The sequence below is a fragment of the Odontesthes bonariensis genome, chromosome 17 (assembly GCF_027942865.1).
Source record: "Odontesthes bonariensis isolate fOdoBon6 chromosome 17, fOdoBon6.hap1, whole genome shotgun sequence".
NCBI lineage: Eukaryota > Metazoa > Chordata > Actinopteri > Atheriniformes > Atherinopsidae > Odontesthes > Odontesthes bonariensis.
The window spans coordinates 36,533,891-36,559,145 of NC_134522.1; the positions used below are offsets into that span (position 1 = coordinate 36,533,891).

General features: G+C 48.1%; 1 protein-coding gene across 1 annotated transcript in view; it reads left to right on the forward strand.

The window, feature by feature from the left end:
- Nucleotides 1-25,255, forward strand: part of sec23a (Sec23 homolog A, coat complex II component) — a 64,386-nt gene that overhangs the window by 21,695 nt on the left and 17,436 nt on the right. Inside the window, exons 4-12 of the mRNA XM_075448522.1 lie at nucleotides 11,701-11,787; nucleotides 11,867-12,103; nucleotides 13,356-13,432; nucleotides 13,511-13,655; nucleotides 13,748-13,906; nucleotides 14,487-14,602; nucleotides 17,145-17,268; nucleotides 17,342-17,422; nucleotides 21,467-21,556. Coding sequence (XP_075304637.1) covers nucleotides 11,701-11,787; nucleotides 11,867-12,103; nucleotides 13,356-13,432; nucleotides 13,511-13,655; nucleotides 13,748-13,906; nucleotides 14,487-14,602; nucleotides 17,145-17,268; nucleotides 17,342-17,422; nucleotides 21,467-21,556 — 1,116 coding nt within the window. The remainder of the gene's footprint in view (nucleotides 1-11,700; nucleotides 11,788-11,866; nucleotides 12,104-13,355; nucleotides 13,433-13,510; nucleotides 13,656-13,747; nucleotides 13,907-14,486; nucleotides 14,603-17,144; nucleotides 17,269-17,341; nucleotides 17,423-21,466; nucleotides 21,557-25,255) is intronic.

The following is a 25,255-nucleotide window of genomic DNA, read 5'->3' on the forward strand; positions in this document are numbered from 1 at the left end:
GAGACGCTGACACAGAGCGTGACAGACGGACATGTATGACAGATGGACATGTCTGACAGATGGACATGTCTGACAGACGGACATGTCTGACAGATGGACATGTCTAACAGATGGACATGTCTGCAGAGACGCTGACACAAAGCGTGACAGATGGACATGTCTGACAGACGGACATTTCTGACCGATGGACATGTCTTACAGATGAACATGTCTGACAGACGGACATGTCTGACAGATGGACATGTCTGCAGAGACGCTGACACAGAGTGTGACAGATGGACATGTCTGACAGACGGACATGTCTTCAGAGACGCTGACACAGAGCGTGACAGATGGACATGTCTGACAGACGGACATACATGTCTGAAAGATGGACATATCTGACAGATGGACATGTCTGACAGACGGACATGTCTTACAGATGGACATGTCTGACAGCTGGACATGTCTGCAGAGACTCTGACACAGAGTCTGACAGATGGACATGTCTGCAGAGACGCTGACACAGAGCGTGACAGACGGATATGTCTGACAGACGGACGGACATGTCTGACAGATGGACCTGTCTGACAGACGGACATATCTGACAGATGGACATGTCTGCAGAGACGCTGACACAGAGTGTGACAGACGGACATGTCTGACAGATGGACATGTCTGCAGAGACTCTGACACAGAGCGTGACAGATGGACATATCTGACAGACGGACATGTCTGACAGATGGACATGTCTTTAGAGACGCTGACACAGAGCGTGACAGACGGACATGTATGACAGATGGACATGTCTGACAGATGGACATGTCTGACAGACGGACATGTCTGACAGATGGACATGTCTAACAGATGGACATGTCTGCAGAGACGCTGACACAAAGCGTGACAGATGGACATGTCTGACAGACGGACATTTCTGACCGATGGACATGTCTTACAGATGAACATGTCTGACAGACGGACATGTCTGACAGATGGACATGTCTGCAGAGACGCTGACACAGAGTGTGACAGATGGACATGTCTGACAGACGGACATGTCTGACAGACGGACATGTCTTCAGAGACGCTGACACAGAGCGTGACAGATGGACATGTCTGACAGACGGACATACATGTCTGAAAGATGGACATATCTGACAGATGGACATGTCTGACAGACGGACATGTCTTACAGATGGACATGTCTGACAGCTGGACATGTCTGCAGAGACTCTGACACAGAGTCTGACAGATGGACATGTCTGCAGAGACGCTGACACAGAGCGTGACAGATGGACATGTCTGACAGACGGACATACATGTCTGAAAGATGGACATATCTGACAGATGGACATGTCTGACAGACGGACATGTCTTACAGATGGACATGTCTGACAGCTGGACATGTCTGCAGAGACTCTGACACAGAGTCTGACAGATGGACATGTCTGCAGAGACGCTGACACAGAGCGTGACAGACGGATATGTCTGACAGACGGACGGACATGTCTGACAGATGGACCTGTCTGACAGACGGACATATCTGACAGATGGACATGTCTGACAGACGGACATGTCTCACAGATGGACATGTCTGACAGATGGACATGTCTGCAGAGACGCTGACACAGAGCGTGAGAGACGGACATGTCTGACAGACGGACGGACATGTCTGACAGACGGACATGTCTGACAGATGGACATGTCTGACAGATGGACATGTCTGCAGAGACTCTGACACAGAGTCTGACAGATGGACATGTCTGACAGATGGACATGTCTGCAGAGACTCTGACACAGAGTCTGACAGATGGACATGTCTGACAGACAGACATGTCTGACAGACGGACATGTCTTCAGAGACGCTGACACAGAGCGTGACAGATGGACATGTCTGACAGACGGACATTTCTGACCGATGGACATGTCTTACAGATGAACATGTCTGACAGACGGACATGTCTAACAGATGGACATGTCTGCAGAGACGCTGACACAGAGTGTGACAGATGGACATGTCTGACAGACGGACATGTCTGACAGACGGACATGTCTTCAGAGACGCTGACACAGAGCGTGACAGATGGACATGTCTGACAGACGGACATACATGTCTGAAAGATGGACATATCTGACAGATGGACATGTCTGACAGACGGACATGTCTTACAGATGGACATGTCTGACAGCTGGACATGTCTGCAGAGACTCTGACACAGAGTCTGACAGATGGACATGTCTGCAGAGACGCTGACACAGAGCGTGACAGACGGATATGTCTGACAGACGGACGGACATGTCTGACAGATGGACCTGTCTGACAGACGGACATATCTGACAGATGGACATGTCTGCAGAGACGCTGACACAGAGTGTGACAGACGGACATGTCTGACAGATGGACATGTCTGCAGAGACTCTGACACAGAGCGTGACAGATGGACATATCTGACAGACGGACATGTCTGACAGATGGACATGTCTTTAGAGACGCTGACACAGAGCGTGACAGACGGACATGTATGACAGATGGACATGTCTGACAGATGGACATGTCTGACAGACGGACATTTCTGACAGATGGACATGTCTAACAGATGGACATGTCTGCAGAGACGCTGACACAAAGCGTGACAGATGGACATGTCTGACAGACGGACATTTCTGACCGATGGACATGTCTGACAGACGGACATGTCTGATAGACGGACATGTCTGATAGATGGAAATGTCTGCAGAGACGCTGACACAGAGCGTGACAGATGGACATGTCTGACAGACGGACATGTCTGACATACGGACGGACATGTCTGACAAATGGACATTTCTAACAGACGGACATGTCTGACATACGGACGGACATGTCTGACATACGGACGGACATGTCTGACATACGGACGGACATGTCTGACAGACGGACATTTCTAACAGACGGACATGTCTGACAGATGGACATGTCTGCAGAGACCCTGACACAGAGCGTGACAGATGGACATGTCTGACAGACTAGACTGACATGTCTGACAGACGGACATGTCTGACAGATGGACATGTCTTTAGAGACGCTGACACAGAGCGTGACAGACGGACATGTCTGACAGATGGACATGTCTAACAGATGGACATGTCTGCAGAGACGCTGACACAAAGCGTGACAGACGGACATTTCTGACTGATGGACATGTCTTACAGATGAACATGTCTGACAGACGGACATGTCTGACAGACAGACATGTCTGCAGAGACGCTGACACAGAGCGTGACAGATGGACATGTCTGACAGACGGACGGACATGTGTGAAAGATGGACATATCTGACAGATGGACATGTCTGACAGACGGACATGTCTTACAGATGGACATATCTGACAGCTGGACATGTCTGCAGAGACTCTGACACAGAGCGTGACAGACGGACATGTCTGACAGATGGACATGTCTGCAGAGACGCTGACACAGAGCGTGACAGACGGACATGTCTGACAGATGGACATGTCTGACAGATGGACATGTCTTTAGAGACGCTGACACAGAGCTTGACAGACGGACATGTCTCACAGATGGACATGTCTGACAGATGGACATGTCTGCAGAGACTCTGACACAGAGTCTGACAGACGGACATGTCTTCAGAGACGCTGACACAGAGCGTGACAGATGGACATATCTGACAGACGGACATGTCTGACAGATGGACATGTCTTTAGAGACGCTGACACAGAGCGTGACAGACGGACATGTATGACAGATGGACATGTCTGACAGATGGACATGTCTGACAGACGGACATGTCTGACAGATGGACATGTCTAACAGATGGACATGTCTGCAGAGACGCTGACACAAAGCGTGACAGATGGACATGTCTGACAGACGGACATTTTTGACCGATGGACATGTCTTACAGATGAACATGTCTGACAGATGGACATGTCTGACAGATGGACATGTCTGCAGAGACGCTGACACAGAGTGTGACAGATGGACATGTCTGACAGACGGACATGTCTGACAGACGGACATGTCTTCAGAGACGCTGACACAGAGCGTGACAAATGGACATGTCTGACAGACGGACGGACATGTCTGAAAGATGGACATGTCTTACAGATGGACATGTCTTTAGAGACGCTGACACAGAGCTTGACAGACGGACATGTCTGACAGATGGACATGTCTGACAGACGGACATGTCTGACAGACGGACATGTCTGACAGATGGACATGTCTGCAGAGACGCTGACACAGAGTGTGACAGACGGACATGTCTGACAGATGGACATGTCTGCAGAGACTCTGACACAGAGCGTGACAGATGGACATATCTGACAGACGGACATGTCTGACAGATGGACATGTCTTTAGAGACGCTGACACAGAGCGTGACAGACGGACATGTATGACAGATGGACATGTCTGACAGATGGACATGTCTGACAGACGGACATGTCTGACAGATGGACATGTCTAACAGATGGACATGTCTGCAGAGACGCTGACACAAAGCGTGACAGATGGACATGTCTGACAGACGGACATTTCTGACCGATGGACATGTCTTACAGATGAACATGTCTGACAGACGGACATGTCTGACAGATGGACATGTCTGCAGAGACGCTGACACAGAGTGTGACAGATGGACATGTCTGACAGACGGACATGTCTGACAGACGGACATGTCTTCAGAGACTCTGACACAGAGCGTGACAGATGGACATGTCTGATAGACGGACGGACATGTCTGAAAGATGGACATATCTGACAGATGGACATTTCTGACAGACGGACATGTCTTACAGATGGACATGTCTGACAGCTGGACATGTCTGCAGAGACTCTGACACAGAGTCTGACAGATGGACATGTCTGCAGAGACGCTGACACAGAGCGTGACAGACGGATATGTCTGACAGACGGATGGACATGTCTGACAGATGGACCTGTCTGACAGACGGACATATCTGACAGATGGACATGTCTCACAGATGGACATGTCTCACAGATGGACATGTCTGACAGACGGACATGTCTGACAGATGGACATGTCTGACAGATGGACATGTCTGCAGAGACTCTGACACAGAGTCTGACAGATGGACATGTCTGACAGATGGACATGTCTGCAGAGACTCTGACACAGAGTCTGACAGATGGACATGTCTGCAGAGACGCTGACACAGAGCGTGACAGATGGACATGTCTGACAGATGGACGGACATGTCTGACAGATGGACATGTCTGACAGATGGACATGTCTGACAGACGGACATGTCTGCAGAGACGCTGACACAGAGCGTGACAGATGGACATGTCTGACAGATGGACATGTCTGCAGAGACGCTGACACAGAGCGTGACAGATGGACATGTCTGACAGACGGACGGACATGTGTGAAAGATGGACATATCTGACAGATGGACATGTCTGACAGACGGACATGTCTTACAGATGGACATGTCTGACAGCTGGACATGTCTGCAGAGACTCTGACACAGAGCGTGACAGACGGACATGTCTGACAGACGGACATGTCTGACAGATGGACATGTCTGCAGAGACGCTGACACAGAGCGTGACAGACGGACATGTCTGACAGATGGACATGTCTGACAGATGGACATGTCTTTAGAGACGCTGACACAGAGCTTGACAGACGGACATGTCTGACAGATGGACATGTCTGACAGATGGACATGTCTGCAGAGACTCTGACACAGAGCGTGACAGATGGACATATCTGACAGACGGACACGTCTGACAGATGGACATGTCTTTAGAGACGCTGACACAGAGCGTGACAGACGGACATGTATGACAGATGGACATGTCTGACAGATGGACATGTCTGACAGACGGACATGTCTGACAGACGGACATGTCTGACAGATGGACATGTCTAACAGATGGACATGTCTGCAGAGACGCTGACACAAAGCGTGACAGATGGACATGTCTGACAGACGGACATTTTTGACCGATGGACATGTCTTACAGATGAACATGTCTGACAGACGGACATGTCTGACAGATGGACATGTCTGCAGAGACGCTGACACAGAGTGTGACAGATGGACATGTCTGACAGACGGACATGTCTGACAGACGGACATGTCTTCAGAGACGCTGACACAGAGCGTGACAAATGGACATGTCTGACAGACGGACGGACATGTCTGAAAGATGGACATGTCTTACAGATGGACATGTCTTTAGAGACGCTGACACAGAGCTTGACAGACGGACATGTCTGACAGATGGACATGTCTGACAGATGGACATGTCTGACAGACGGACATGTCTGACAGATGGACATGTCTGAACGATGGACATGTCTGCAGAGACGCTGACACAGAGTGTGACAGACGGACATGTCTGACAGATGGACATGTCTGCAGAGACTCTGACACAGAGCGTGACAGATGGACATATCTGACAGACGGACATGTCTGACAGATGGACATGTCTTTAGAGACGCTGACACAGAGCGTGACAGACGGACATGTATGACAGATGGACATGTCTGACAGATGGACATGTCTGACAGACGGACATGTCTGACAGATGGACATGTCTAACAGATGGACATGTCTGCAGAGACGCTGACACAAAGCGTGACAGATGGACATGTCTGACAGACGGACATTTCTGACCGATGGACATGTCTTACAGATGAACATGTCTGACAGACGGACATGTCTGACAGATGGACATGTCTGCAGAGACGCTGACACAGAGTGTGACAGATGGACATGTCTGACAGACGGACATGTCTTCAGAGACGCTGACACAGAGCGTGACAGATGGACATGTCTGACAGACGGACATACATGTCTGAAAGATGGACATATCTGACAGATGGACATGTCTGACAGACGGACATGTCTTACAGATGGACATGTCTGACAGCTGGACATGTCTGCAGAGACTCTGACACAGAGTCTGACAGATGGACATGTCTGCAGAGACGCTGACACAGAGCGTGACAGACGGATATGTCTGACAGACGGACGGACATGTCTGACAGATGGACCTGTCTGACAGACGGACATATCTGACAGATGGACATGTCTGCAGAGACGCTGACACAGAGTGTGACAGACGGACATGTCTGACAGATGGACATGTCTGCAGAGACTCTGACACAGAGCGTGACAGATGGACATATCTGACAGACGGACATGTCTGACAGATGGACATGTCTTTAGAGACGCTGACACAGAGCGTGACAGACGGACATGTATGACAGATGGACATGTCTGACAGATGGACATGTCTGACAGACGGACATGTCTGACAGATGGACATGTCTAACAGATGGACATGTCTGCAGAGACGCTGACACAAAGCGTGACAGATGGACATGTCTGACAGACGGACATTTCTGACCGATGGACATGTCTTACAGATGAACATGTCTGACAGACGGACATGTCTGACAGATGGACATGTCTGCAGAGACGCTGACACAGAGTGTGACAGATGGACATGTCTGACAGACGGACATGTCTGACAGACGGACATGTCTTCAGAGACGCTGACACAGAGCGTGACAGATGGACATGTCTGACAGACGGACATACATGTCTGAAAGATGGACATATCTGACAGATGGACATGTCTGACAGACGGACATGTCTTACAGATGGACATGTCTGACAGCTGGACATGTCTGCAGAGACTCTGACACAGAGTCTGACAGATGGACATGTCTGCAGAGACGCTGACACAGAGCGTGACAGATGGACATGTCTGACAGACGGACATACATGTCTGAAAGATGGACATATCTGACAGATGGACATGTCTGACAGACGGACATGTCTTACAGATGGACATGTCTGACAGCTGGACATGTCTGCAGAGACTCTGACACAGAGTCTGACAGATGGACATGTCTGCAGAGACGCTGACACAGAGCGTGACAGACGGATATGTCTGACAGACGGACGGACATGTCTGACAGATGGACCTGTCTGACAGACGGACATATCTGACAGATGGACATGTCTGACAGACGGACATGTCTCACAGATGGACATGTCTGACAGATGGACATGTCTGCAGAGACGCTGACACAGAGCGTGAGAGACGGACATGTCTGACAGACGGACGGACATGTCTGACAGACGGACATGTCTGACAGATGGACATGTCTGACAGATGGACATGTCTGCAGAGACTCTGACACAGAGTCTGACAGATGGACATGTCTGACAGATGGACATGTCTGCAGAGACTCTGACACAGAGTCTGACAGATGGACATGTCTGACAGACAGACATGTCTGACAGACGGACATGTCTTCAGAGACGCTGACACAGAGCGTGACAGATGGACATGTCTGACAGACGGACATTTCTGACCGATGGACATGTCTTACAGATGAACATGTCTGACAGACGGACATGTCTGACAGATGGACATGTCTGCAGAGACGCTGACACAGAGTGTGACAGATGGACATGTCTGACAGACGGACATGTCTGACAGACGGACATGTCTTCAGAGACGCTGACACAGAGCGTGACAGATGGACATGTCTGACAGACGGACATACATGTCTGAAAGATGGACATATCTGACAGATGGACATGTCTGACAGACGGACATGTCTTACAGATGGACATGTCTGACAGCTGGACATGTCTGCAGAGACTCTGACACAGAGTCTGACAGATGGACATGTCTGCAGAGACGCTGACACAGAGCGTGACAGACGGATATGTCTGACAGACGGACGGACATGTCTGACAGATGGACCTGTCTGACAGACGGACATATCTGACAGATGGACATGTCTGCAGAGACGCTGACACAGAGTGTGACAGACGGACATGTCTGACAGATGGACATGTCTGCAGAGACTCTGACACAGAGCGTGACAGATGGACATATCTGACAGACGGACATGTCTGACAGATGGACATGTCTTTAGAGACGCTGACACAGAGCGTGACAGACGGACATGTATGACAGATGGACATGTCTGACAGATGGACATGTCTGACAGACGGACATTTCTGACAGATGGACATATCTAACAGATGGACATGTCTGCAGAGACGCTGACACAAAGCGTGACAGATGGACATGTCTGACAGACGGACATTTCTGACCGATGGACATGTCTGACAGATGGACATGTCTGCAGAGACGCTGACACAGAGTGTGACAGATGGACATGTCTGACAGACGGACATGTCTGACAGACGGACATGTCTTCAGAGACGCTGACACAGAGCGTGACAGATGGACATGTCTGACAGACGGACATACATGTCTGAAAGATGGACATATCTGACAGATGGACATGTCTGACAGACGGACATGTCTTACAGATGGACATGTCTGACAGCTGGACATGTCTGCAGAGACTCTGACACAGAGTCTGACAGATGGACATGTCTGCAGAGACGCTGACACAGAGCGTGACAGATGGACATGTCTGACAGACGGACATACATGTCTGAAAGATGGACATATCTGACAGATGGACATGTCTGACAGACGGACATGTCTTACAGATGGACATGTCTGACAGCTGGACATGTCTGCAGAGACTCTGACACAGAGTCTGACAGATGGACATGTCTGCAGAGACGCTGACACAGAGCGTGACAGACGGATATGTCTGACAGACGGACGGACATGTCTGACAGATGGACCTGTCTGACAGACGGACATATCTGACAGATGGACATGTCTGACAGACGGACATGTCTCACAGATGGACATGTCTGACAGATGGACATGTCTGCAGAGACGCTGACACAGAGCGTGACAGACGGACATGTCTGACAGACGGACGGACATGTCTGACAGACGGACATGTCTGACAGATGGACATGTCTGACAGATGGACATGTCTGCAGAGACTCTGACACAGAGTCTGACAGATGGACATGTCTGACAGATGGACATGTCTGCAGAGACTCTGACACAGAGTCTGACAGATGGACATGTCTGACAGATGGACATGTCTGCAGAGACTCTGACACAGAGTCTGACAGATGGACATGTCTGCAGAGACGCTGACACAGAGCGTGACAGACGGACATGTCTGACAGATGGACGGACATGTCTGACAGATGGACATGTCTGACAGATGGACATGTCTGACAGACGGACATGTCTGACAGACGGACATGTCTGCAGAGACGCTGACACAGAGCGTGACAGATGGACATGTCTGACAGATGGACGGACATGTCTGACAGATGGACATGTCTGCAGAGACGCTGACACAAAGCGTGACAGATTCAATTCAATTCAATTCATTTTTATTTATATAGCGCCAAATACAACAAATGTCATCTCAAGGCACTTAGATAGTAAGTCCAATTCAAGCCAATTGGAATTCAATTAATTAATAATAATCATAATTCATAAAATAATCCAATTCGTTCATATAGAGCCAATTCAAAAACAATTTCCTAGCTAAGAAAACCAACAGATTGCACTGAAAACTTTTTGTTTTTCGGTCCAATCTCCCGGCCTGAGCGTGCCAGAGGCGACTGTGGAGAGAAACGACTCCCTTTTAACAGGAAGAAACCTCTGGCAGAACCAGAACCAGGAAGGGTGGCCATCTGCCTCCACCAGCTGGGGTTTGAGAAGACAGAAAGGGGGGGGGGGGGCAGGGGGCCACCGCGGCGGCGGCACTGTAACACCATTCAAAGGATATCTGTTGGAACAGGGAAACACGAGTTAATGACCACAATAATATCACATATACATAAAGAGAGTAAAGTGAGGAAAGGTGTGACAGATGAACTTCCCCAGCAGTCTGGGCCTATAGCAGCTTAACTATGGGATGTTTCAGGATCACCTGAGCCATCCCTAACTATAAGCTTTATCAAAAAGGAAAGTTTTAAGCCTGGTCTTAAAAGTGGAAAGGGTGTCTGCTTCCCGGACATTTACTGGCAGCTTATTCCACAAGAGAGGGGCCTGATAACTGAAGGCTCTGCCTCCCATTCTACTTTTAGAAACTCTGGGAACCTCAAGTAAACCTGCAGTTTGGGAACGAAGTGCTCTGTTAGGAAAATATCTTACCTTATCTTAGATGGACATGTCGGACAGACGGACATGTCGGACAGATGGACATGTCTGCAGAGACGCTGACACAGAGCGTGACAGACGGACATGTCTGACAGACGGACATGTCTGACTGATGGACATGTCTGCAGAGACGCTGACACAGAGTGTGACAGACGGACATGTCTGACAGATGGACATGTCTGCAGAGACTCTGACACAGAGTCTGACAGACGGACATGTCTGCAGAGACGCTGACACAGAGCGTGACAGATGGACATATCTGACAGACGGACATGTCTGACAGATGGACATGTCTGCAGACGGACATGTCTGACAGACGGACATGTCTGACAGACGGACATGTCTGATAGACGGACATGTCTGCAGAGACTCTGACACAGAGTCTGACAGACGGACATGTCTGCAGAGACGCTGACACAGAGCGTGACAGACGGACATATCTGACAGACGGACATGTCTGACAGATGGACATGTCTGCAGAGACGCTGACACAGAGTGTGACAGACGGACATGTCTGACAGATGGACATGTCTGCAGAGACGCTGACACAGAGTGTGACAGACGGACATGTCTGACACACGGACATGTCTGACACACGGACATGTCTGACAGATGGACATGTCTGCAGAGACGCTGACACAGAGTGCTTCTCTTCTGTTTCAGTTTCCTCCGTCTTATGCCGGGATCTCTGAGGTTAACCAGCCTGCAGAGCTGCTGCCTCATTTCTCCACCATCGAGTATGTGGTGCAGGTGAGACAGGACACAGGGACACAGGTGACAGACACGCCGCGTCATTGGATGTTTGACCCACTCTGATCTCTGTCATCAGCGGGGCCCTCAGATGCCACTGGTCTTCCTCTATGTGGTGGACACCTGCATGGAGGACGAGGACCTGCAGGCTTTGAAGGAGTCTCTACAGATGTCCCTGTCCCTGCTGCCCCCCACTGCTCTGGTGGGACTCATCACCTTTGGACGCATGGTTCAGGTTCATGAGCTGGGCTGTGAGGGAATCTCCAAGAGCTACGTCTTCAGGGGGACCAAGGACCTGAGTGCCAAACAGCTGCAGGTAGATCAGCTTTAGAGCTCTTAAAGAGGTCCAGTTATAGAAAATGTCCTCAAGCAAAGCTCTCTGCTGCTGCACTCATATACTCCTTGACAAGCCCTCCATCAGTAAATGGCTTTTTGTGTTGACCCAAAATCATTCATTAGCACGTTGTTGGGCAGTGAATGAATGGCTCAGGATCCGGGTTGATTGCTCATATTGGGATGTGAGGAAGCTAATTTTCTGTGACCTCATTTCAGACCTGAGTGGGTACGTCTGATGAAAAACTTTGTGTTTTGTCTCATAGTGACGTTTCACATTGGCACGTTTAATGAGCGCCACGGTCTCTGAACAGATGAGACACACAGGTTTTGTGCTCCCAGTGGGAAGAATGAACATGAAAGAATCTGTCCATTCCGGCTTCAAAGCTCTATTTTCACTATCCATTACTTTTCCCTGTCTCCCGCTGTCTCTCCGGGTCCTCTCCCTGTCTATAGCTAACTTCCCTTTCCACCTGTCACTCGCCTCTCATCTCTCTCATCTCTGTATTCAGTCACGCTGCTGTTTAAACAGATGTTATTGGCTGAGCAGCATCATGTGGGATGGCTTAACTCGCATGCAATTGGTCTGCAAGGTCTGCTAAACTAATGCCGTAAAGACTGGGAAAGCTGTGCTGGTTAAAATAGAAGTGCCCCGTTCAAATGTAGAGTCCCTCATCGCCGCATAGGACGGCGTCTGGACCCGGACCGCAGTCCGCCTGTTAGTGACCTCTGGTCTAGTCCTTCACAAATGGTCCTCCAGACGGTACCTGATGCCTTTTCTGTAAAGACGGCCAGGACCAGCTGAGGGTTTAAGTCTTGCATCAGCTAACCATGTTAAAGGATAAGACCGTTTTTTTGACATTGGGCCCTTGATTTCACATTATAACATGATGTTCTACTCACCCCTGCTTGTTGTTGGTCATTTGGAGCTGGTCCGAAGATATTCGAGAGGCGTCTGGCTGCTCTCTTGAGATACTCGGCCATGAAACGGTTTCCTATGGGCAATGTTATACAGGCACAAACTATGCTGTTTATAATTGATTAATTACTGTACACTAGCACTGATAACGTGGAGGTGCGTCGCTTACTTAAAAAAATCCGGGTTACTGTAATTTTGAATTTTTGTCGTAAAGTGGGTGTTACTGACGTCATCATCGTGCTACTACCACAGACAGCCCACAGAACCACTTTACCACCTCCACGTCTTGTCCTTTAACCGTTAATGTTTCTTCCAGGAGATGCTGGGTCTCACCAAATCTTCAACTGCTCAGGGACGAGGACCTCAGACTGCCCAGCAGCCTCTGTCCAACAGGTAGATCCATGTAGAACTATGTTTCTGCCAGCGGTGCTCTTCTAGTGTCAGTGTTACTCAACGGAAGTTCTACTCCAGGTTCCTGCAGACGGTGCAGAAGATCGACATGAACCTGACTGACCTTTTGGGTGAGCTTCAACGAGACCCCTGGCCGGTCACCCAGGGGAAGAGGCCGCTGCGCTCGCTGGGTGTTGCCATGTCCATTGCTGTGGGACTTCTGGAGGTAAGGACGGGTCGGGGAAGGTGAGAATGTAGGCATCCAAGTTAGCGTCATGTGACTGTCAAACACAATTTGTCTGCCGCTTTTACCAACAGTGCACCTTCCCCAACACCGGTGCCCGGATCATGACATTTATCGGGGGCCCGGCTACACAGGGGCCGGGCATGGTTGTGGGGGACGAGCTGAAGACACCCATCAGGTCCTGGCATGACATTGAAAAGGACAATGCCAAGTTCATGAAGAAAGCCACCAAAGTGAGTGTGAGCTTCACCCAGACTGAAGCAGATGTTTCTAAAGACTTATTATCTTATTATCAAACTGTAATTGTCAGATTTAGTTTGCATTGATTTTTCGTAACTTTTTTAATAAATCAGTAGTGGCAGGAGGGCTTAGGTATGTTTATGTTGTTGATGCTTTCTTCCACTTACACTCATCCCAGGGAGGCAGGTAGCGTAAGGGGGTCTTGTCTAAGGCCCCCTACTGGAGGTAGTACCTTTAATGCAGGGGGGTCAGAATTTGAACCCCAGTCACCCACATGAAAGGCAGCAATATGACTTTTAAAGTGCATTAGGGTTAGTTTGTCCAAAAGCATCCAAAATCAAACCTCTTAAAGCTGGATTAACACACATACGATGCAGTTGGATCATGAAAATGTATGCTGAGTATATTGCAAGCATATGCTGGAAACTGCATGAGCTTGATTCCTCTCCTGTGCACGTGTGCTGGTAAGGGTACATTAGTTTGCCTGGTCAAACTCTGAACAGTTGTGTGACTCAGCTCTGCATTTAAATGCACTGACTACGTATTTAATGTGTGTGTGTTGTGTTCTTGCAGCACTTTGAGTCTCTAGCCACCAGAGCATCCACAAATGGTCACATCATCGACCTCTACGCCTGCGCTCTCGACCAGACGGGTCTGCTGGAGATGAAATGTTGCCCCAACTACACAGGGTACGCACATGTTCACACCCCTGCCCTGATGAGAACCCGATGAGAAATGTGATATAATGACAGCTATTAACTCTTTTAATCTCACACAATGTGTTGCTGGCCTTATAGAAGAAAAGGGGGTATACATAAGATCTTGTGTTGTCTCATGGGTCAAATGTAAAGGAAACTTCTGACATGTTTTTTGCACCACTGGCCTGATTTCGAATTTTAATGAGATTTTAGAGAAGTTTCAGTCTTGTTTTAAATTATAAACGGCTTATTCTGTCCTGGAGCCTTTGACTAGAGCCTGGCTCGGGCCGGATTTTTCTGTCCGAGCCCGGCCCTCAACCGACAGAAAAGTTCTCAATATTTGTAATTAAAATATTTGTGTCCGAGCCCGCCGGAAGCCCGAGACCAGTGACCAACGCAAGACGGCGCCCCCTAATCAGTAAATACACATTGGTGACAGCGCACCATTATCCACCATAATCCATTATAGCTTAAAGCGTTTCCACACAGTGGATTTCCCCCTCTCATTTTCCACGACTTTCAGTTCTCCAGAAGCTATTTTTCTTTTAATGTCCTCCATAGCGCTTCCAGCCAACTGAGCCCGGCTGCACTGATCGCACGTGTTTAATGTAAAGTTGTTCGAATGTTCGATATGCGTGCGTGCGCACCGAGCATGCACAGACCACAGATGCATGCTGCACGGCATGAGGCACGAATAGCCTACCAACATTTTCATTTATGCATATTCAATTATTTATGTTTATCACAAAAACTGACGTTTGGAATGAACTGAAACCTGTCCTCTGGCTGTTTATCATTTTCACGATGTCTGCTTGCTTTCGAGCCCGACCCGAGTCCGACAAGACATTCTAATTTTTTGTCCGAGTCCGGCCCGGCCCGTCGGGTTCCGACCAGGCCCGTCGGGCTTCGGTCGGGTTGCCATACTCTACCTTTGACACAATTGACCACCAGATTCTCCTAGCACGTCCAGACTAGTATGTAGGCATCAGAGGAATGGTTTTAAACTGGCATTTGTCAGATAAGACCTTTTGTGTTCATCATTACCAGTACGCCTCAGCAGCAGCTGCACATGGTTGTGGGGTCCCACAAGGCTCCATCTGAAGTCCACTTTATATGTTACTTCTGGGAATTTTATAGTAAAAAGCATGTATTTCCTACCATTGTTGATAGCAAAGGTCTGTTTCCATTGTACTTCTTTGAGCTACTAAACCAATATGCTCCAGTTAGATCAGGGAAGTCATCGACCCAGCCCCTCCAAAATGTTCCATATTCCAGGTTCTAAACCGGGCGTGCCTTTTCATTAGCCCCTTTCACACTGCGACCCGCTACCTTAGCGGGTCCAAATTGCACCTTCGACCCGCGTCGAGCAATGTGAACGCTTGGCGTGTTGGTGACCCGTGTCGCCTGAAGCCGAGTTCAGGGGGCGTTGCCTAGTAGCAGAGCGTCACACGAAACACATAAAATGCTGGGCGTGTACAATGACGTAGGCACAAGCCATGCTTCGGAGGTAGGGTTAAATACACCTTGAGGACTCGTTTTTGCAATGCAGTTCATGGAGATGTTATTTTACGGGGTGTGGATGGTTACAACGTGGGATGCCGCCGAAGAACATATGCGGAGAATACAAGAGCACTAATAGTCCCCGAAATGTGGCGGCAAATCCTCTGCTCGGAGGCTGAGGAGCTCGCGGACCTCCTTGTCTCCCCAGTTGGCCATATTAAAAAATGTCTCGAACTTGATGTAGGCTAAAACAGAGTAAAACTTGTCCTCACCTGTCGCTGTTGTTCTGAATCAGCTGTCCTGTCTTTTAAACTCCTCACGTCACGCCCACGCCCACGTCCGACCCGCGTCGATTGCGTTCACATCGAAAGGCGAGTCGAGTTGACGCGGCAGCCCGGGTCGGCAGTGTGAACGCTACAGCGGACACGCTAAATTCGCGGATTAAACGCGGGTTATTCCTCAGTGTGAAAGGGGCTATTGATTGCTTCTAAAGTGTGGAACAGCCAGACTCTTCCCATCAGAGCTGCTCAGACACTCTGGGTTTCAGTGGGAACTTAAAACCCATTTTTCTCATTTATTTTGTATTTTTAGTGGATGCTGTTGTTTTCAGATTTTACTTTGGGAAAATTGAGGATCTGTCACTTTTTCTTTCTGAGTTAACCTTTTCTTTAAAATTAACATTAGTTTTGTTTTAAGGACATTGAACAGAGTGCCCAATGGAACCCTGTCTGTAGCAGCAGGATGGACCAGCGAAAACAGCCAAAATGGATAGAAATGAGCTATTGTTGTGAAAATGGTCTCCTCATTTCTTATTCTTGATAAACAAGCTGGAACTGGGACTCAAGGTCTTAAATAGTGAACTGTTCCTTTAAGTTCAGTAAAAGAATAAAAGTTTGGTGAAGCCATCCTCACGTTAGCCTACTTAACTGTTGACTGTTGTAAAAGCCTTTCATAATAGTATAATTTGTGTCTGCAGGGTGTGACACTGTGTTGTAATGGTGTGTGTGTGTGTGTGTGTGTGTCTGTTTGGCAGGGGATACATGGTCATGGCTGATTCCTTCAATACATCTCTGTTCAAACAAACTTTCCAGAGAGTTTTTACCAAAGATGTACAGGGATCCTTCAAGATGGCCTTTGCTGCCACACTGGAGGTCAAGGTAATAAGGAGCAGACCGAACGCAGGGACTCCAATCTGTTTCTCAGGTTTAAGCCTGTTTTTTTCTGTTGCAGACCTCCAGAGAGATCAAAGTGTCTGGAGCCATCGGCCCCTGCGTGTCTCTGAACGCCAAAGGACCCTGTGTCTCTGAGAATGTACGTGACCTCCAAACGTAGTCCCTACACCACTTCACTGCACCATGTTGCTCTCTACAGGCTGAGACGGGGACTACAGAAACATTGCTCTCTACAGGCTGAGACAGGGGTTACAGAAACATTGCCCTCTACAAGCTGAGACAGGGGTTACAGAAACATTGCTCTCTACAGGCTGAGACAGGGACTACAGAAACATTGCCCTCTACAGGCTGAGACAGGGACTGCAGAAACATTGCCCTCTACAAGCTGAGACAGGGGTTACAGAAACATTGCCCTCTACAGGCTGAGACAGGGACTACAGAAACATTGCTCTCTACAGGCTGAGACAGGGACTACAGAAACATTGCCCTCTACAGGCTGAGACAGGGACTACAGAAACAATAGCCGCTTTCGGACAGACAGTTCTAAGAAAGTAGTTATCAGAACTACCCTCCTCGAATTTCGTTCTGATAACTATCCTTCCCCAGCGGAACTGTTTCAGTCTGCATTCGCACATGAGTCGGGACCTGATAGGGACTGATGCGCCGCGCGCAGCCGTCTGCTTCAGTGACGTGTTAGCCGTTAGCCGTTTAGCGCTACATTCAAACACAAAACAAAACGGTAAAAGTAAGGAGAGTAGAAAAAACACCACCAAGAAGCTAATATGGAGAGCGGGGAGGCCACTGTGTTTATGGTCTGCATGATGGTGATATTAATCATGGACAATCACATCAGGCGTCAAATATCGAGGCTGGAAGAGCTCACAGAGAGAGTCAGGAGACAATACTTTTTTATTTCATGAAGGAAGAAAGGAGAGCAGAGCGCTGCAGACAAATGAGACCAGTGTAAGTTAACTTATTAAACACCCGCTGGTTGTGTCTGTGTCATATGAGGAGACATTTCAGCCGTGATAGCATGACATGGGGCGTAGCTACCAACCACCACACACCTCCGTTAGATTAGTTCTATAGAACTATGAAAAGACCCGACCTCGGAGAAGGAGCTAAATAGTTATAGGAACTAAGGGAGAAAGCCCCGAGTTGCTGTATGTCCGAACACGGGAGAAAACGGCCCCGCGGATTCATTGGTTATTAGAACTGCCAAAGGTTCCTACAGTCCGAAAGCGGCAATTGCCCTCTACAGGCTGAGGCAGGGACTACAGAAACATTGCCCTCTACAGGCTGAGACAGGGACTACAGAAACATTGCTCTCTACAGGCTGAGACAGGGACTACAGAAACATTGCCCTCTACAAGCTGAGACAGGGACTACAGAAACATTGCCCTCTACAGGCTGAGACAGGGACTACAGAAACATTGCCCTCTACAGGCTGAGACAGGGACTACAGAAACATTGCCCTCTACAGGCTGAGACAGGGACTACAGAAACATTGCCCTCTACAGGCTGAGACAGGGACTACAGAAACATTGCCCTCTACAGGCTGAGACAGGGACTACAGAAACATTGCCCTCTACAGGCTGAGACAGGGACTACAGAAACATTGCCCTCTACAGGCTGAGACAGGGACTACAGAAACATTGCCCTCTACAGGCTGAGACAGGGACTACAGAAACATTGCCCTCTAAAGGCTGAGACAGGGACTATACATATATATATATATATATATATATATATATATATATATATATAAAAAAAAAAAAGCAACTCTAAGTCACTTTTCTCCCCAGGACTATCTCCCCCCTCACCTCTACACAACCTCATTCTGCAATGCCATCATGTCATTTTTCACAGAAAAAATCAAGAACATCCACCAGAACCTCGGATCAATACCTCACCTCAGCACCCCAGTCGACCTTCCCCCACCTCCACACTCCCTCTCCTCCTTCCATCTCCCCACTCTCTCAGAAATCACAGAGCTCATCCAGAAATCCAAACCATCCACCTGTCAATTAGACCTCCTCCCAACCCAACTTGTCAAAACCTGCCTCCCATCTCTGGTCCCTCTCATCTTCGCAATCATCCACACCTCCCTCACCACTGAAACTGTCCCTACACCTTTTAAAACTGCAGCCATTACCCCAATTGTAAAAAAAACCTGGTGCTGACCCCTCCAACTTCAACAACCTCCGTCCTATCTCCAATCTACCCTTCATTTCCAAAATCCTCGAAAAAACAGTTGCCTCCCAGCTCCATTCTCACCTATCCCACAACAATCTGTATGAACAGTTCCAGTCCGATTTCCGCACACTCCATAGCACTGAAACAGCACTCATCAAAATCACCAATGACCTCCTCATGGCATCTGACTCTGGACTACTCACCATCCTCATCCTCCTCGACCTAAGTGCAGCCTTTGACACCATCTGCCACACCACCCTCCTCAGCAGGCTATCTTCCATTGGCATCACCCACACTCCCCTGGACTGGTTTACCTCCTACTTCTCTGGCTGCACTCAATTCATTCAACTCAAGACCCTCAAATCAACTCTCTCCCCCGTCACCTCAGGTGTGCCCCAGGGCTCTGTCCTGGGGCCCCTCCTCTTCATCATCTACCTCCTTCCCCTTGGCAATATCTTCCGCAAATTCAACATCCACTTCCACTGCTATGCTGATGACACCCAGCTCTACCTCACCACTAAACCTTCGTCCTCTCTCCCGCCCACCTCCCTCACTAATTGCATATCTGAAATAAAAGCCTGGTTCACCCAAAACTTCCTCAAATTAAACAGTAGCAAAACGGAGGTTCTCCTCATTGGCACAAAATCCACTCTATCCAAAACCAACAGCTTCCCACTCACTATTGACAACTCCTCCGTCTCACCCCTCCCCAGGTTAAGAGTCTGGGCGTCATCCTGGACAGTACACTATCCTTTCAATCCCATATCAATAACATTACCCGGTCAGCCTACTTCCACTTACGAAGCATCAACCGCCTCCGCCCCTCCCTTACCCCTCACACTGCTGCCATCCTTGTCCACAGCCTCGTCACCTCCCGCCTGGACTGCTGTAACTCTCTCCTCTTTGGCCTCCCTCAAAAATCACTCCATAAACTTCAACTGGTCCAGAACTCAGCTGCCCGCATTATTACAAGAACCCCCCTCTATCCACCACATCACCCCTGTCCTCAAACAGCTCCACTGGCTCCCTGTTCAGTTCCGTATCCAATACAAAGTTCTCCTAGTAACATTCAAGGCCCTTCACAATCTCGCCCCCCTATATCTGTCAGATCTCCTCCATGTTTCCACCCCCTCCCGCTCTCTCAGATCCTCTTCTTCCACACACCTGTCTATCCCCTCCGCCCGTCTCACCACCATGGGCAGCAGAGCATTCAGCCGCTCTGCCCCCCGCCTCTGGAACTCTCTTACCACCCCTGCTCAGAAACACAGACACACTCCCCCATTTCAAATCACAACTCAAAACTCATCTGTTTAAAACTGCCTATTCCATCTGATACAATTCCCTGCCCCCTTTTTTGTTGTAAATGATTTTCTGTGTTTTATTCATTTTATTGATTTCTGGTGTTTTACTTCTTTTAATATTGATGTGATTTATTTTGATGTTTTTTATCCACTTTGTAAGGTGACCTTGAGTGTCCAGAAAGGCGCCTCTTTAAAAATAAAATTTATTATTTTTTTTATATATATATATATATATATATATATATATATATATATATATATAGAGTGTAGGGGGCCTGGGCACTCACCCATTTTGACATGCTTGTAGTCCAGCCGTGGTTTTAGTGCTTTGACTTCTTCTTTTAGCTCACAGATTACTTTGACAGAGTGAAGTTATCACAGCCTGCAGCAACACAAAGAAACAATGCAGCAACTCCACAAAATGCCCATGCACACTATTTGTTGATGGTTTATAGGAGATCTGCTGGTTTTCCAAGCCTTAAGCCCAAAGCTATTTTTAAAACCTTTTGGAATCCAACTTGAAACATTACACTTTTTTCCTGCTAGCTGCTGGCATCACTGCTACATTATATGCTTGTAAAAGCTACAGTGAGAGTACTATGTATCACTCAGGTTTAACTTGTGTGAAGTCACTGTATTTTGGGTTCAGCACACAGAAAAACCCAAGGTATGATTGTGTTTTTCAGGAGATTGGCACAGGAGGAACCTGCCAGTGGAAGATCTGTGGTTTGGATCCCAGCACCACGCTGGCTCTTTACTTCGAGGTTGTCAACCAGGTATGAGCACCTGAGCGCTGACAGCAGAGCATTAGAATGGCACTGCTAAATGATTAATGTTGACCAGTAAGAACAACACCCATTTAACATATCAGATAATGAATGAAGACAGGAAGCGGGGGTAATTTAAAAGTGTAGATTTACAGACGTCATCGGAAGCATCCACAGAGATGTCATGTATTTGGTATGATGATGAAGGCAGACCCACTGTCAACAAAAACCCTTTACACACTTGATATATTCAACGTTGTTGTCTTCATTTGTCTGTTGGTGTGACTGCAGCATTTCACACTTGTGTTAGAAATGTATAATGCTACTCGGTCTGACTAGGCTGGTTTGCCTCTGCACATTTTTCATGAAAAGCAGCAGAGAGCTCATTCAGACATGGAACTGAGTTGTTCAGCTGCTATCAGATTAATGGAAAGCTGTGCAGCTCTGACAGGGGCTTTAGTGAAAACTAAATAATCAGGGCAAGAAAATGGAGCTGGTTCATGTCCCATACATTTCAGGGACTGTTGGTTTTACTTTATAAATACGAGGGTAGTGTCAGCCATACCCAGCTAATAGGAGCAGAAATCTGATGGGACATTTCACTGGTCTATTAACTGTTGAGCAAACAAATGATGAAAGACAACAAAGAATGAAATCTAGACTGTTGGTATATCTGTTAGCTGAGTTTATTATTATTTTATCACTCTTTTTATTAGAAGTTTACTCAATATTTCTGAAATTTATTTGGCTTAAACATTGTTGTTTCATCTCACTGGTCACTGCCGTGTAGCTGGATTACAATGGGCCTCATGCAAGAACATCTTTTTTTTTTGTACGAAGGTCTCGTACGAACACGCCACGTCAGATTCAACAAACGCTCTTGGGAAAAAGTGTGTAAACGACCTGCGTAATTTAAGTGCACGTGTACGAGGATAGTAGATTTGCATACTCCACGCCCAAAACAATACCATATAAAGCTGTGCTTCCTCTCTCCTGTGCCAGGAAGTGTTGAGTCATGAGAATGGCATCAAGGCGCAAAAAGAACAACTTTAGGGGCTCTGAGACGGAAGTTCTGCTTTCAGAGATCCAGAAAAAAACGTGCAATCAGTTGTTGCCTCATCATGATGGCTCTTTGATGGGGCGGTCCATGAGGGGGGTCTTGTGGCACCACACCTTCTGGTCTGCCTGGGCTGGTTCAGGTGGAGACCCTCGTTCATGGCAATATATATATTTTTTCTTTATTATTTTTGGGGGCTTTTATGCCTTTAGGAAAGTTCATAGAGTCTTTATCTCGCTCTCGGTGGAAAAGGTCGCATTTTCTCTCTGCTCCTCCCTCCCTTTTTTTGCCCTGCTTCAGCGTGTCTGTGTCTTTGGAGCATCTTTTTACATATCAGACGAATTCAAGTATGATGGATCTGGTCAGCTGGTCTCTCAACGCTATTGATCAAATTTTCTGTAATGCAAAGTTGGGGAAAGGAGAACCCTCATGCCCCGACGGGACATTCTTTGCTGGATACTCAATGGACGCCTGGGGGAAGTGGCGGATCGTGTGTTTGGCGATGCTGTCAGTCGAGGACGTCGAAGACGTGTACATATTCGGATTTATGATACTCGGGTTCCTGCTGTTTGGAGTTGGAGGATACCTGGTATTTCACGAAATTAAGAGAACGTGGACAGCGTTCGATGGGGTCACGAGAGCAATCAACGCTCAGACTGAGATGCTACGTGAGCAGAATCGGAAGCTGGATGCGATCCTTACACAGGTTCGCAGGCTGGCTGAGATTCCTGGACTCAGAAGAGAAATGGAATAACCTGGGAGAAAGGTTGATTGATCACTTGGACCGGGCGGAAAGGGTCCACATCCCACAAATTCGGCTGAATTCGGGACTTCGCCATGAGACAACCAGCAGAGACACGAAGACAGGCAGCACAATCAGTTGTCTGTCTGACCTAATTAAATTGTTATTCCAATCCGGCGCCCCACACTGGCCTTGTAGCCAGCTGCAAAATCGTTCTCCACGTTTGTTATGAAAACATGTGCTCTTCCCCATGTGCCCCCCCTCCCCTTCCGGAGACTCCTGTGAGAACTGTTGAACTGGCTGACATATTCCAACTCTGTCAAGGACAGTCGCCTGATAAATACACTCTGCGCAGACTTATTGAACACACACACATGCTCATTGATAACACACGCAATTCCTCACCTCTTCACTGGTCCCATTGCTTAATGATGTTGTGTGTATGTGTTGCTTTTTGTGCTGAGTTTTTTTTGCGATCTCAAACTGTATCCTGATAAATGGTAAAGTGTGAAGTATGATTTTTTTTTTCTCCTCCTCTCACCTAATGTGGGTCCTTTCTTTTTCTTATTAAAGAGCGGCTGCGCTCTTCAATGAGCTGCGTGCCCTCTTTCTCCTGGCAGCGCACCGCAAGGAGCGCATGGCCATGGTCACCTGTCTCCCCTGTCTGTTTTTCATGTTTGTCTGTCCGGATGGGTGTACTGGAACTGTAATTTCGTTATGCTGTAAGGTGTAATGACAATAAATGCTATTCATTTATTCATAGAGACAGGAAGCAGGGGGCAGAGAGAGGGGGAACGACATGCAGCACATGGCTGTCCGATGCGAGACTCGAACCGGGGCCAGCTGCATCGAGGACTATAGCCTCTGTACATGGGGCGCCTGCTCAACCCACTACGCCACGGACCACCCCAGTTCATGGCAATATTGTGCAAAACGCAGCATGCCAGAATAAATTGGCATGCCTTCTCTGGGCTATAGAGCAGATTGCCCCCCGCTGTATGGAGACACATCCACCTGGCCTTCAGCTCGCCAATAGTGCGCTCCACAACGAGGAAAGACAAAAGAGACCAAGACCAAAGAGCTGGTGGTGGACTTCAGGAGATCTAAAACCCCATACCAGTCAGTCTGCATTGATGGAGGGGAGATAGAGACTTTTCAGACCTGCAGATACCTGGTGGTGGTGCTGGATAATAAACTGGAGTGGTCTGCCAACATAGACGCAGTGTACAGGAGGGGCCAGAGCCGTCTCTTTTTCCTGAGACGGCTCAGGTCCTTGAATGTCTGCAGTGATATGATGTGCATGTTTTATCACACTATCATTGAGAGTGCACTGTTCTATGCTGCTGTCTGCTGGGGGAGTTGCACTACAGACAAAAACTGTAGGCGCCTGGACAAACTGGTGAAAAAGGCTGGTTCTGTTGTAGGCAGAAGGCTGGACCCTCTCACTGCTGTGGTGGAGAAACGGATGAGGAGGAAATTATATTCTGTTTTGCAGAATAATGAACATCCTCTCCACAGCATCCTGGCAGGACAGAGGACAACATCTCACTTCAGACTGGAACATTTCCAAAGGCCTTAAAAACTGCTGTCATTAAGCCTCTTCTTAAGAAGAGCAGTCTTGATGCCACTACTGAACAACTACCGGCCCATATCAAACTTGACATTCTTAGGCAAAGTCCTAGAAAAAGTTGTATACCAACAGCTTAGTGACTTTCTCCTGTCTAACAATGCTTTTGATACTTTTCAATCAGGCTTTAGGCCCCACCACAGCACTGAGACAGCTCTGATCAAGGTGACAAATGACATCCGCCTGAACACAGACGCAGGCAAAGTCTCAGTCTTAGTTCTGCTGGACCTGAGTGCTGCCTTTGACACAGTTGACCATGTGATCTTATTACAGAGGTTAGAA